Below are 14,873 nucleotides of genomic sequence, written 5' to 3'. Positions count from 1 at the left end.
ACTGGTAGAGTTTTTAGTAGAATCTAGAGCAGAAGCTAATGTTAAAAAAGGGATCATTAGTAGATATAAAATATTGCATGATAACTATAAGAATCGATCAGAGGCAGTTAGAAAGGATTGGGAAGATAGATTAGATAAGCAATTTACAAAGAACAATGGGGGCATATGTATGTCTGCCAAATATGCAACAACGTCTAGAAAATTTAGGATATTTGCTTGGAAGTGTTCACATAGGTATTTTTGTATCCCAAGTAGACTCCAAATAATTTTTCCTCAGGTAGATAGCAAATGTTGGAGGTGTGATGGAGAAGAAAGAGATAATTGAGAACATATTTTCTGGGAGTGTAATGACTTGGCAGACTTAAAAATTTCCCTGCAGAATACTCTATCAGAAATACTGGGTGAGAAAAATTGGTGTAACTAAGGAAATATTTTTTTTCAGCTATGATATATAACTGGAATTGCCTAGACATAGTAAGGCCTTGCTGAGTCTAATTATGGGGGCTGCCAAAAAAAAGCAATTACTAGAAAATAGAAACCAAAGTCTAAACAAACTGTATTAGAAATAGTGACTATAGTAACAGAGATAAAACAACTGGAAATAGGATCTTTAGAAAAGGGTAGGGGCAAATTACATAGAAAAAAATGGGAACTGTGGGAACCATATATACAGAATAATATTTTGGAGGAGCAATGAGGTTTAAGAGAAGCCAGGATTTGAATGAGCTGTGTAATGCTTGACTTACAATAACTGGATAGATTATAAGTGACTCATAATGGTCACAACTAAAAATATGTCAATATAGTTTGTTTTCATATAAATGTATGATTGTCTATGTCATAAGTGACAATTTAATAAAGATGTTACTTGTTTAAAAAAAAACATGGATTTCCTGAAGGGTATGAAGTCTGAAACTCAAAAGTTTATCATTAGGTTCTAACTTCAGTTTTCAATGATTTGCCAGTGATTTGCCAAAAAAAAAAACTAAATTTTATGAGGAACATACTAAAAATATGAGGCAAAAATCTAGGCAGTTGAGATGTACGTTCAGCATGAAAGACACAGTATGTTATACACGTAAGACAGTGTGCTAGTCATCTAAGACACAGTGATATTACCTAAGAAATTGGTTGTTCTACATGAAAGACACAGTGGACTAGTCCCTTAAGGCATAGCATGGCATGCATATAATGCACACTATGCTATGCAGTCACTTAAGACTCAATGTCCTGCACAGCTAAAGTGTAACATGCTATGTGACTAAAAGACACAGTGATATACAGCTAAGTTGTAGTGTATTAGTCATCTAGTACAACATGTGCAAGGAATCGAAGACAAAGTGTGCTCTGCAGCTAAAGTGCACAATACTATTTGCCTAAGATATAGCATCCTGTGTGACTACAACATAGTGACATGTAATTAAGACACTGTATATTAGTCACCAAGGACAGAATGTTCTAGGCACCCAAGATGTTGGGTGTTAATGGACCTAATACACAATGTGTTATGCACCTAAGACACAGTTTGTTACGCATCTAAAACAGTGTGTTATGCACCTAAGCCTCAGTATGTTATCTGCCTATGACACATTATGTTAAGGACCAAAATTAACATGTGCTTTGTGCCTGAGACACAATGCTTTGCACCTAAGACATACTGTGCTAGTCACTTAAGGGACAGTGTGCTCTGCACCTTATTTGATGTCTTAGGTACAGTGTGCACTGCATCTGATACATAACCAAAGACATAGGGGGTCTGCACAGAGCACACAGTGGACTAGTCATTTAAGACATAGAATGCTTTACATCTAATACAGAGTGTACTATGCAATCAACTAAAACACAGTCCTGTACAGCTAAAGTGCAGCATTCTATGTCGGTAAGAGACACAGTGTACTTGTCACCTAGGACATACTGTGCTGGGCATGTAAGACATAGGCTTGACCTAAAACATTGTTCCGTGTACCAAAGGTAGAGTGTGCTTTGTGACTTTCTGGAAAACACACAGTGTGTTGCAAGCCTAGGACATGTTGGGCTTCAAAAGGGGAAAGGAACCAATCAATACTAAAACCTAAAAAATATAAAAAAACACTTTTAATGTTATAAATTATAAGTAATGTAAGCTATAAAAGAAAGACCTTCATAAAATAATTTCTGTCCTTGTTGGCATTGTTGACACAATGGGTAAAGACAGTGCACTTTTCTTTGAAATAACTGAGATGCTAGTGGAGATCGGGTTCTCCCATCAAGACAATGTCAAAGGATTGGGGACCTGTATGATGCACTGAGGTTTGAATGAAACAAACCTTTGAAAAAAGTGTCTTGTTTTGTCGTTAGTATGGCAAAGATTGACAAGCAGGAGACATTTTATTTATTTATTTTTTTTAACTAGAGACATTTCATCTTGAGGACATGTGGCACTACTGTCGCACTGAAAGCACTGGTTTCCCTTTTAGAGCTTGCTAGGGGATATGCTGGGTTTGATAAAACTTAGAAATTCTTTTATTCCCGGAAAGAAAATTTATGAAGCCATCGTAGCAAGAGTACTCTCACATAAATATTCAAGAGAGACAGGTGGAATTATTGAATGAGATATTTCCAAATAGAGCAGCTACTGTATGGGCATTGTACATTCTGATTAGTGATTCATATACACATTGGACATCTCTGAAGAACCCCCAAATCCAGCTTCCAGATCAGTCCTTAGAAATTTTGATGTGTACTTGATCCAGCAGTTATGAACTAGTTCTACATGATAGATAGTGTTACTGCAAATTATGTCTCTGGTATGAGTGAAATTTGTGACCTGATACCAGGTTCAGTAATTAATGCATCATTGTTTAATCCATGATGAGATATGATGAGACTTAATGGATAATATGCATCACTCCAGAACCAGAAATTTCATATTTTAGTTTTTGAAATGTATTTTGACAAAGTGTGGTACACACATAAGACAAAATATACTGTCCACTTGAGATGCAGTGTACTACTCACCTAAAACAAAGTGTGCTAGAATCAGTCTGTTATTGTGACCAAGTAGTGTTACATGTGAGGTCTGTATATACTTAAGACCTAATGTGTCATGTGCCTAAGATACAGTATGCTGTATTCCTAAGGCATAATGAGCTATGCACCTAAAATACAGTGTGCCATGCACCTAAAACATAGTGTTCTACATACCTTACACACAGTGTGTTATGTGGTTAACACAACCTGCTATTAACGTAACACAGTGGGCTATGTTCTAAGACAAAGTGTAGTACACAAAGAAAGAATGTGCTATCCACCTAAGACATAATGTGTTATATACTTGAGACAGCACAGACCTTTATGTACTTAGGACAGTGTGCTCTATACTTAAGATTCAGTGCTCTATGCACCTAAAACACATTGTGTGTTAACAGTTAAGACACAGTGTGATGTATGCCTAATGTAAGGTATGCCATGTACATAAGGCAAAATGTGCTAGTCATCTAAGACACAAAGACAGTGTATGGTGCATCTATGATGGTATGCCATGCATCTAAGACATAATACATGATACACATAAGAGTGTATGTTAGTCACCTAAGGCATCGTTTGATATGCACCTAGGATATAGTGTGTTATATGTATAAGACTTAGGGTGATCTGATCCTGTGATATGGAGAGTTATGCATCTGAGTCAAAGAGTGCTATACACTTAAGACACCATTTGCTGTTTGCGTAAGACATAGTATGATATACAGTTAAGATGTAATGTGGCATATGCCATCGACACAGTATGTTATGTACCCAGGGCATACTGCATCGTATGTGTTAGACATACACTGATTAATTGACAGTTCACTCAGTACTATTATAAACCTGGAGTACAACCAGATACACATCTATCTCTGCCCTATACCTTTCTTCTATTGTATTTCATTTTAAGCCATGTATTATTGTGGGCTGTTATACAAAAATGCTGTCTCCCATTTTGTGCTGCTTTGTTCTCCTTCATAGGCACCACCAAAGTCATCTTCTTATATATTGTAAGTTGTGTATGTTTACAATACCTACTCAGCTTGAGTTCTATGTGTCATATTTTGATACATGCCTTCTGCTTATGTTTGCTCAGTACAGCTGCTTATATTTCCAGGATGTATATTTCTACCATAGTGTATTGAGTACATCTAAACATGTCCCTAATCCTGGTCTGTGCCTTTGTCTTTATCTGTTATCATAACTATGTAGAGTTACATGTACAGTCTCTATCTTTTCATCTGTGTGGTGTTGTACCATTTGGCTCATCATTCATGAATGCCTTACCTTTGATTAATGTTTACTATATGCTTTGTTTTTGTTGTTGTTGCAGTTTGCCTTCTCCTTGCTTCTTGGTGTCCCTGTCCTTTCTCCATGTTGACTGACGTTGCTCATCTGTCATCATTTGCATGATCTCTATTCTTTCTTTCTTATGTGCATAGCTTTCTTCTCATGACTACTGCTTCCTCTAGCTTTTGACAGTGTAATTGTTTATTCTGCATCATGCTATGCACTATATGGTTTTAAGTTATACTAACAGCTCTGCTACCATTCCCACTAGTGTATCTTCTTTTCTGTGCTACCATTTGTATTCTCTGGGTGTTAAGCCTTCCTTCCTTGCATCTTGAAAGTGTTTTTATGCCACAACACCTTACATTTGCTGCCTGTGAATGCATTCAAAAATACAATTTTTTGCTCAGGGGTATTACATACTTTTTTAATCCCCAGAGATCTTTTTAGAAAATGGTACAGTGCTCCTGTAATAGATGCATTTGTGTATGTTTTAGCTGTGCTGTGTTTGTGTGCTTTGAGAACTGGACATTGGTACACTACACTGTTAAACTGGTATGGTTTTCTATTGCTTTGACATTATTTCTTTTAAAACCTGACATCTCTACAGTATTTTTACAAATTAAATATACATGTTTAAGTATAGAATACTGCATTTTAGTTGTCATGGAGCATATTTAATTTGCGCATTTTTATTGACATTTTAGGGATTTACATATCCGCCTCATGTTGGGTTTTCAATTGGCACAACAGGTGATCCAATATATGTGCTGCTGGAGACACATTATGATAATCCAACTTATAAAGAAGGTAGGTATTTGTAAAACATTCTTTCTAAAGCTGCCTACTCTACATTCGTATTATAATGCAAATAACTCTTCTGTTTTTGATATGTCTGTGCATGTGTGTTTGAGCTTGTGTTTGTGTGTGCGTAAACAGACATTTGTGTGTGTGTGTGTGTGTGTGTGTGTGTGTGTGTGTGTGTGTGTGTGTGTGTGTGTGTGTGTGTGTGTGCGTGTGTGTGTGTGTGTGCGTGTGTGTGAGCGTGACTTTAAATGTCTCTTTAGTATCTGTATGTCCATTGCACTACATTCAGTGCTAGTCTGTGTATGTTTTAGCCATCTCTGATGTGCAGAACTGGACTAACGCTTTTAGCAAGGTGAGTCCTTTGTAGACTCATGGAAGGATTCAACATATCTAACATATCATGCCTCACTTGTAAAATATTATTAAAACATTTAGTTGATTCATATTTTAAAGAGGTACCAGGCATTGTTACACTTCTTTTTCACTAAATCTGGCTAGTCACTAACCCTAAGGCTGAGTTGCCAGAGTAACTCCTTAAACTCAATAATACAACCACATGGTCCACCCCTAGGGTTTGAAATTACCTGATTCAAAACAAAAAAGAAAAACTTTTTGTTATTGTCACAGGAAATCTTGTGCTTGTATATGCGTTACTTGCATTAAGATGCTTGAGATCATACAAATGTTCATAAATTGTAGTGAGTAATGAATGTTCATAGTTTTTTTAAGGATTGTATAGCTACGAGGAGGGTTCCCAAGGGTTTGATGCTATGGAAATTCCCTAATGGGATCAGTAAATGCTAATATAATGAATTGTTAAACATTTGTGATGATTGCAGACTTAAGATTCTCAGTCTTACGGTGCAGGACAATGAACTTTTTCTAGAACACCTGTTAAAGAAAATTCATGAAATTGATTTTAAATTAAAACAGGATTTACTCTCTGAGGATTATTATAATAACTATATTAATGTGTTTAAACATGTTGATAAAAAATGTACTTGATTTAAAAGCAAGGAAAGCTAAAAGGAAAGTTAGAAATGATAAAGATTATATTGATGGCACGGCTTATCCCAAATCCACTGTTTTAGGGACTACAAGGAGATTCATGCCAACTCCTCTGTGTCCCAAACATGTCTCAATAAATAATATACTTATGAACTTACTGATCGAGATTTTTTAAGAAGTCCTTATGCACCCCTGAGAAGGTCATAGAGGATAGCAGAAAAACAAAGGAAGTGTCCCCGGGTACAGATATCCACCAAATTGAGACCCCATCAAAAGAGAAAAGGTAAAGGCAAAAGGTGGGGGAGATAAATTCATTTTCACATGCCTGACATGGCATTATGCATTTGGATTCAGAGTTTAATGGTGATTCTATATTACATGATGATGTTCTTTGTATTTCAGAAGGTTTGAAAAGTTTCAAATATAGTGCCTTTGAGATTGATAATGGGTATTTTAGTCTGTTTAAAAAGGGTTTTACTTTTGTACCTACTACTAGGCTTCATACTGTGAACATTATTTTAGATTTCAAGCTGTTTGTAAGGAAAGTTAATCTGAGTGTCTTTTTTAGCCATAAGCAGGAAGAAAACCATTGCTCCTCCACTTGCTAGAAAAAGCACATTCAATCCACCTTGACAGCCGATTCTCTGTATGTTTAAAAAAATTGTGTTAATGATTTGTATCAGTGGCACAACAAGAAGCAACCTAAATTGAAATATAATCTAACACAGGAGGAAGGGGCACTACTACAGGGAATTCTGAAGAACCGTGATATACGCATCATGAAACCGGATAAAGGAGGAGGCCTGGTTGTCATGCATAGTACTGGTTATTCTAGCAAGCTGTTTAATTTGCTAAACAAGCAGTAATACCAGAGAACCTCTAAAAATGAGATCCATATTACATATCACAAAATTAACACCTTTTTATATTATTTGTTATTGGAGGGGAGGCTAAGTAAAACCGAATATCATTTCCTTAAGGTAGATTAGCCAATTGTGCCAGATATTTTTGGCCTACCTAAGGTACACAAAGACATCATGGACCCTGGTAATCCAAAACAAAATACAAAAAAAATCTGAGAAACAGCAAAAATGACAGTTAAAGAAAATTATTTGACCACTGTGTCAAACATTATGGACCCTCCATTTTAAAACTCATTCCTTAGCACTTTATGTGGACCATTGTATCAAGGGGTTGAAGAGACCTTTTCAATACATTCTAAAGGACTCATGGGATTTTCTTAGTAATATCATACAGTAATATTTCCATGAACAATGGTATTTTGTAACTTTTGACATTACAGATTTATTTCCTGTATCCCACATGTGATAAGGCTTGAATGGTTTTATGAATTATAAATATGCGCAGTGATTTTGACAATGCTAAATTATCCATGGCCTGTGTGTTCATGAACTTGATTTTGTACCACAACTACGTAGTTTTTGGAGGTGAATATTTTAGGTAAGCTAGTGGTGTAGCAATGGGTACTGCTTGTACCACCCCTCATGTGCAGATTTTATAATGTAGTATTGGAAGCAAGTACAATTGTTTGCTTCCACTTATTTTGGCAACCTTGCTGTTTATTTCAGATTTTTAGTTGACATCTTTTTCATATGGAAGGGCAGTAAGGCTGAATTGAAATATTTTATTGCATATTTAAATAGTACTACCACATTTTTGCAGTTTACTTATACATATTCTGCTGTTATGATTAATTATTTGGACATTTTATTAGACAAAGATTTTTTTACTAAAACTTTCAGTTACAAATTATACGTAAGCCCACTTATTTTAACATTTTTTTGCATTATGATAATAGCCACCCGTTCAAACAAAAACATAGTTTGGTTGAAGGCCAAATGGTGAGTTTAGCCAGAATTATCTCAGATAGCAAGGATTTGGTAGTTGAACTTGAGGAGTTGAAGTGCATGTTTCGAGAAAGGGGTTATCCCAATCATCTATTGGAGGAGGTAGAGCATGAAATTCATGGGGTAGGAGTGCCAGATTCCAACTAGATTTAGGTTATAACTCTGGTTAAATACTAATGTTGGTATATTAGTTTCACCAACAATTGTGTGTTACAATATTCACATGAAAGCACTTTTATCATTAATTTAATAAAATTCATTGGGAAGTTTTTGGGAGCTGATCCCATGATTAAGGATATTATGGGTGACACTCCACATTTTACCTTCAGAAGATGCGTCAATCTAAAAGAAAAATATCTAAAAAAATATCTGGTTGAGCAGGTCCCTTGGCTGCAAGAAATATTAGAGGTACTAGGAAATCAGGTGCCTGCAAACATTGTAGGTGCATACACAAGAGCGAAACGGTTATTATACCCACTATAAACTACACCTTCAGATTTAAGCAAGGCTATAATTGCATCTCTATCGGTGTGATTTGCCTTGCCTTTTGTAATGCTTGTTTTGCTTATTATGTTGGGAAAACTGAATGTTCATTACGCACTAGAATTTATGACCATTTGTATGATAGCACGCCTCTTAATGCAAATAATACTTTATACAAGCACAAGATTTCCTGTGACAATAACAAAACATTTTTCTTTTTTGTTTTGGAGTATTGGGAACAAACACAATTGTTTGCTTCCACTTATTTTGGCAACCTTGCTGTTTATTTTAGATTTTTAGTTGACATCTTTTGGCAGTAAGGCTGAATTGAAACATTTTATTGCATATTTAAATAGCACTACCACATTTTTGCAGTTTACTTATACATATTCCGCTGTTATGATTAATTATTTAGACATTTTATTAGACAAAGATTTTTTTACTAAAACTTTCAGTTACATATAGATCAAGCTGCATATTTGTTTTAGATTTTTTACATCAGTTAGTTTTATTGTTGCAGCTTGTTTCTTTTATAATGCATTAATTAATGTGGAGGTTGTATAGGAGTCGTAGTAGTATCTCAGGGTACTTGTATTTATGGTCAAGTTTTATATCTATGGCCACAACAATATTTTATTTGTCCTGCACTTGCAATTGCATTTATTTATTTATTTTGGTATTTATTATTTTGTTATTTATTTATGTTATTTGATCATTCTTGTAACTTTAATACGCAATTGCAGTTAACTTATTTAGTTTAACAAATGGATATTCTTTCCTCATTATTTAAGCAATGAGCAGATTGTTTTGCACTAATCTGACAAAGTCCTAACATTTTGATGGACAAAAGCGCTTAACTTTTTATTATTTCTTATTTTTATAAAAAAAATTCTGTGCATTTTCTTTTCTACTGTGTTGTTTTGTACCAGAACTGCCTGTTTGCATACTTGGTATTTTGTTTAGTTCTTTCTTCTTGGTGAACCTTTGTTTTTGGTTCTTGGTTAATAAGACTGAAAACTCAAAGTTATGTACATTACCTGAGAAAGAACAGTAAAATACATGTCATAAGATAAAAACAAATCCCGAGGACAGTGAAAAGGTAAAGTGATTGCAGTGTCACTCTAAACTAGTTGTCAAATTACACGCGGATGCACACACACACACACACACACACACACACACACACACACACACACACACACACACACACACACACACACACACACACACACACACACATGCAGCAGAAAGAGTCTGTCAGGCATTGACTGACCTAAGAGGTAAATCTGAGGATAAAGTACTGTACACAAAAGTAACATACTATTTGAATACAAATCCATATTGCAATATAAATATAGCACACATAAAATTACCATAGAAACCAAGTTAAATAAAGGTAGCAAGTGTACTATATTTTAAATCAACTCAAGAAAAATTATGGGTGTGTGGGGAAAATGATTGCTTGCATATGGATTTTTTTTCATTTTTGGTAGCTGCCACAAAAAGGATTACACTTATGAATATTTTTAGGGTGCAGCAAATATATCAGCTTAGTCAGCTTAAAAATTATGGGATGCCTTTTAGTTCTTGGGGTTGTCCCCAAAATGTTTACTTTCATTTGAAACATTGAGGCTGCGCTGCTTGGAAAGACGTATACATGTCAATGAATCACTGTGCTACTGATATTTTTCATGTAGTGTGAATGTTGGGTTGCTGTGTAGTGTTAGCACATGTTTCTAAACTGGACTGTGCAATAGCACACAACATTTGACAGAGGAGACCATTAAATTACCACCCTGAAAATTCCAGATTAAAATTCCATATAGTTAAAACATTATAACACTATACAATGATGAATTAGTTAAAACGGGCGGAAGAAATATTTGACATTAAAATATATTGCAAATCATATAATTTATATATATATATATATATATATATATATATATATATATATATATATATATATATATATATGGGTCTACCTGACAACACTGATGCACTAAAACACCTACAACAAAATCACCGACACCACAAAACCGAAAGTTCAGAAACACGAAATGTCACATACCCGACAAACCATAACCCCGACACTCAACTAACAAATCAAATCCCCTGTCCAAAAAGCACACACACAACACAAGCACACCAAAAACCTTACAAACCTACACTGAACCTTACATACACAGCTATCTATGCACTAACCTTAACCCAAACCCTAACCCTAAGGTCCATCACTATCGCACACTAACCCTAACCCACTTAACCCGCCCCTATCCCTAACATCTGTCATTATCACACACTCACCTGACCCACACCCTAACCCTAACTCACTTAACCTGCCCCTAACCCTACAGACCATCGCTTTTGCACACTTACCTTACCCGCACCCTGACCCTGACATCCGTCACTACCGCATACTTACCCACTAGCACTCGTTTGACATGTCGGTGTTCTCAGCATTTGGATTCTCAACTGTCGGCCATCTTCATTGTTGATCTTCCGGTGTTGGTCTTCTTGTCGTCGGCATTTCAAGCTTTCGGCGTTATCAGGTAGACCTAAACAATAATAAGATTATTTAATGTTTTTTCACTTGCTTGTGGCACTGGATTGGAACAGACTGTTGTGACTATATCACAGGCTTGCAGCCATAAACTATCACTTTTGGCTTGCACAGCAGCCTATTAAGACAAACTTCACTCAAATACTAAGCTAATAATGACAACCTTGATTGTCTGAGAAGTAAAAGATAGCATGAGTGATTATTACAATATAAGTATGTGTGACATACTGTCCAGCAATCCTAAGAGAGATGCTTTAGTGGGAGTCTTGTCATTTACAACTGTTCTAAAAATGCACTCCTTAACCACTAAAGTTTGCATTTTTTATGTTCTGCTTGCATACTGTGCCAACACAATGAGTATAAGAGATGATTAGAAATCATATCTAGCTAGAATGCTTTCATTTGATGAGAGTATTTTTCTTAGTTCATACAGGTACCCTTTCATACTGGTATAACTTTATTTCAAAAGTCTTGGAAAAATACTTTAAATATATACAAACAGTAAGGAAAAGGTAATGCTTAATATTCACCCATATTAGGATTCTCTGGGTGGTTGTCTATTTTGTCAGAATTCTTGAAGAAACACATGTAAGAAATCTTCATCCAGAAACATTCATTGTGATTTAAGGCATCTTTCCAAAGATAATGATTATGTGGACTTAAACGTCTCATTTTACATAAATCAAATAAATTAGTGAACTTAAAATGCAGAAATTGAAGATCTCTAATACTAGAGGACTGCTTGCACTAGAATGAGTCTGCTCTGTCTCTATTACTTATACTGAAATGAAATGGTCAGCTCTGTGGCACAGAGAGGTAATGCTCTGAATATGTCACAGAAGATTTGAGTTCAACTAGCAGTTCTGGTTCCTGTAGGAGCTTGCCTGAAAGCATGGGAGAGACAGAGAGAAGTCACTGCTGGTGTATCCATCATGGGGGATAGGAGGTGGCTTGCCTTGTCCCAGAGGGTAAACCCAAAGGGAACACTATCTCTTCTGCAGTAAAGACCCAGACAACTGATGATGTCTAATATCTGCACTAATGATGTTTAAATTCAGTAAGCTAAGGAGAATTGGCATGCTACTCCTCAGGAGACTGCAACAGTATACTTGAAAGAGTCTCTAAGGAGAATGTTTCCAATGGAGAGATAGTAGGCCTCTGCCCAGGACTAGCACATTGGCCTGCTCCCTAACACACAACATTCACCAGGGAGTGAATAACTGATCAGGCCTCGCAGGTGGGAACAAATGAGTTATACATCTCCATTACCCAGCCCAGGAATGGCCAGTTCCCATGGCACTGGAATGAATAGGTGTCAGTAGTACAGTCATCAGGCAAGGTCCTGAGCAGAGAAAAAAAACACTCAAAAGAAACAGGACAAGAAGGAAGTGCAGACAAGCTTCAGAACGGCATATAAGGTCAGCTCTAGCAATATGCTACCTCTGAAAATGATGCAGCTGATATTCATATTCTAGCCAAATTCATGGTTCCTTTCATGCAAAAGTTCATAATTTTAAAGAAACTCTAGACCAGCTGATAACCAAAATCATTCTAAAAGGAGTGCTAACACCCACAGATTCAGCTCACTTTAAATTCCTTTTTGATTTTTGCAGGTATCACATCAAAGTATATTTTGTTAAAAAAGTGTAGAATAGGCTGAAAAAGAAGTGTTTCAGGAAGAGTAACAGCTGGTTATGAGCAAATCATTCCACAGTTCCAAAGCCTCAGTAAACTGAAGTCATACCAAAATTCAAGAACCATAAGTTAGGTTTATATAGAATAATTTCAGTACTGGATGATTTTTAAAAGAAGTACCCTTTAAGTAACTTAATGAGACAGTGCAGGGAATCTTCCTTAAAGACAGAGAACCAATACATTATTTCAAAGGCCTAACAGAAAAAAATCAACAGAGGCCTTCTACCTGTAGGTAACCATCTACAAGCCATGTATGTGAATTGTTGTATTTCTCAAGATCTTATAAACATTCTGCAGCATATGACAATCTCAGATCCCTTCAGTGTAATAAATCTCTCTTGCCTTTTTAATCAGACTTGCCATGCTGTGATACTGTTGTGTTATATTGCTGCAGCAGCACAGGCCTCACTTGCTGTTAGTGTTGAACTGCACCGAGGATATGGAACACCTAAGTTAGAGCAAGTTATCCATTATTTCAATAAAATTTAAATTTAAACTTCAACGTTTTTATGTTAGCTATATTAATTAAATGTTTGTCTGTCTTCTTTGTCTGTTGGCCAGTGAGAGTTTGTAGGTTAAACAACATCTGAGTAGTTACACCACAAAGTTATCCAATGTTCATGACTGCAGCTCATGGAGTGGTATATGAGCAGGTTGAGAACATTGTATAGATGTTGCCTCATTAAACAACTCTATACATCCCTAATCAATTAATTGAATGTTTTTGTTTATTTGATTTGATTTAAGTCTCCCTTACTAAGTGGGCACATCTCACAGCTTCTTTGATTACCAAATAACATCACTGAATATCAGCAGCCAACTATCTGAGCCCATTTGTGATACTGAGGAATACTGCAGTGTGTGCATTTCTGGGCAACAACTGAGGGATATAAGCACATTAAATGGCTTTAATTCGTTTAAACATTCCATGGTGACCCTTTGCAAGACTACTGCTTATAGAATGAACAAGCAGCTTCTGCAGCCTTGAAATGTTATAAATTACCACATGCCAGATTTCTGCAGAATGCAGTATTTGTTCTTTACTTCTCAGAACTATGCAGCAGTTAAAGGACGACTACAATTTTTTTCATCTTGTCAAGAATTTCTGTACAACCCAGACATGTTTGTAGCACAAATTCTAACAGACCTCATGGGAATGGACTTCCTGACACAGTTTTGGTAAGCTTATTCTTCCCCATGATGCACTGTAGAACCATAGCTGATGGGATTATCTTGCCCTAGTCTTTCCTGTTAGACCTGCTAGATCACATTTCCATTCACTTAAGATGAAAGTAGTGAAAATTTCCAATAAGTTTTAAAATCCCCCACAAAGGAGTCAGTGACTTGCACTAATATTTGCTTTAATATTTGGAAAGAGCTGAGATTATTTGGCATTTTTAAGCTTATGTCCTATAACAGGTATTCCTCCCACTTTTCCATCAAAAGTCATATGGAGTATTATGTTTCTTACCTTTCAGGAATCATCTAATTATTCAGGTGTGAATGAGACAACACCCCAACAAGATCACGCCACCTGGTTGACAAGAAAACTATTTCCCCAATTCCAATTCTTTTCTTCTTTTCAAATAGTTTTCCAAGTAGTTCATGTTAGAAAATACATTTAGGAATCATATTTATCCACAAGGATCTAACTGTCCATAGAAACATGCCCAGTAAAAAAAATGATTTGAAATGCTTTCTCTTTGTCCTGAAACAGTGGTTAAATGTATAGATTCCCTAATATTTGGTACAGATTCACTTTTCCAGGTCAGAGTAATATTTTTTTTCAGCAATTGGAAGTAAGGTCCATAATACAGAATACTCACCTTACTTAGTACATAAAGATATTGGAACATTAGTCAGTAGTAGTGACTTCAAAATTACACAACTGTGAGATCACAAAACTTTCATAAAGCTCTGAAATTCATCTTAGTATGCCTTACTTTTAACAACTAAGAAATATATGTTACCAATCACCATTCTTTACGTCTAAAACATTTTATTAATTCCGCGTTGCACATTTTTGACATTTACAAGACATTACAAAAACTCAGTGAAAGCATTTCCAGGTAAATATTCTCAGGAAACACAAGAAGACATGAATCTTCAAAATTAACTTCTTCCAATAATCATTATCAATGTCATTAACATTG

General features: G+C 35.7%; 1 protein-coding gene and 1 pseudogene across 1 annotated transcript in view; both read left to right on the top strand.

The window, feature by feature from the left end:
- MOXD1 (monooxygenase DBH like 1) overlaps positions 1–14,873 on the top strand; it is a 980,239-nt gene that overhangs the window by 440,868 nt on the left and 524,498 nt on the right. The window contains exon 6 of the mRNA XM_044064284.1: positions 5,004–5,106. Coding sequence (XP_043920219.1) covers positions 5,004–5,106 — 103 coding nt within the window. The remainder of the gene's footprint in view (positions 1–5,003; positions 5,107–14,873) is intronic.
- On the top strand, positions 2,181–2,851 carry LOC122795528 (annotated as a pseudogene).

This window comes from Protopterus annectens, chromosome 1.part0 (genome assembly GCF_019279795.1).
Source record: "Protopterus annectens isolate FY-2018-M chromosome 1.part0, PAN1.0, whole genome shotgun sequence".
In the NCBI taxonomy this organism is placed as follows: Eukaryota; Metazoa; Chordata; order Ceratodontiformes; family Protopteridae; genus Protopterus; species Protopterus annectens.
The sequence above is the reverse complement of the archived record's forward strand: the minus strand, read 5'-3'. Positions and strand labels throughout refer to the sequence as shown.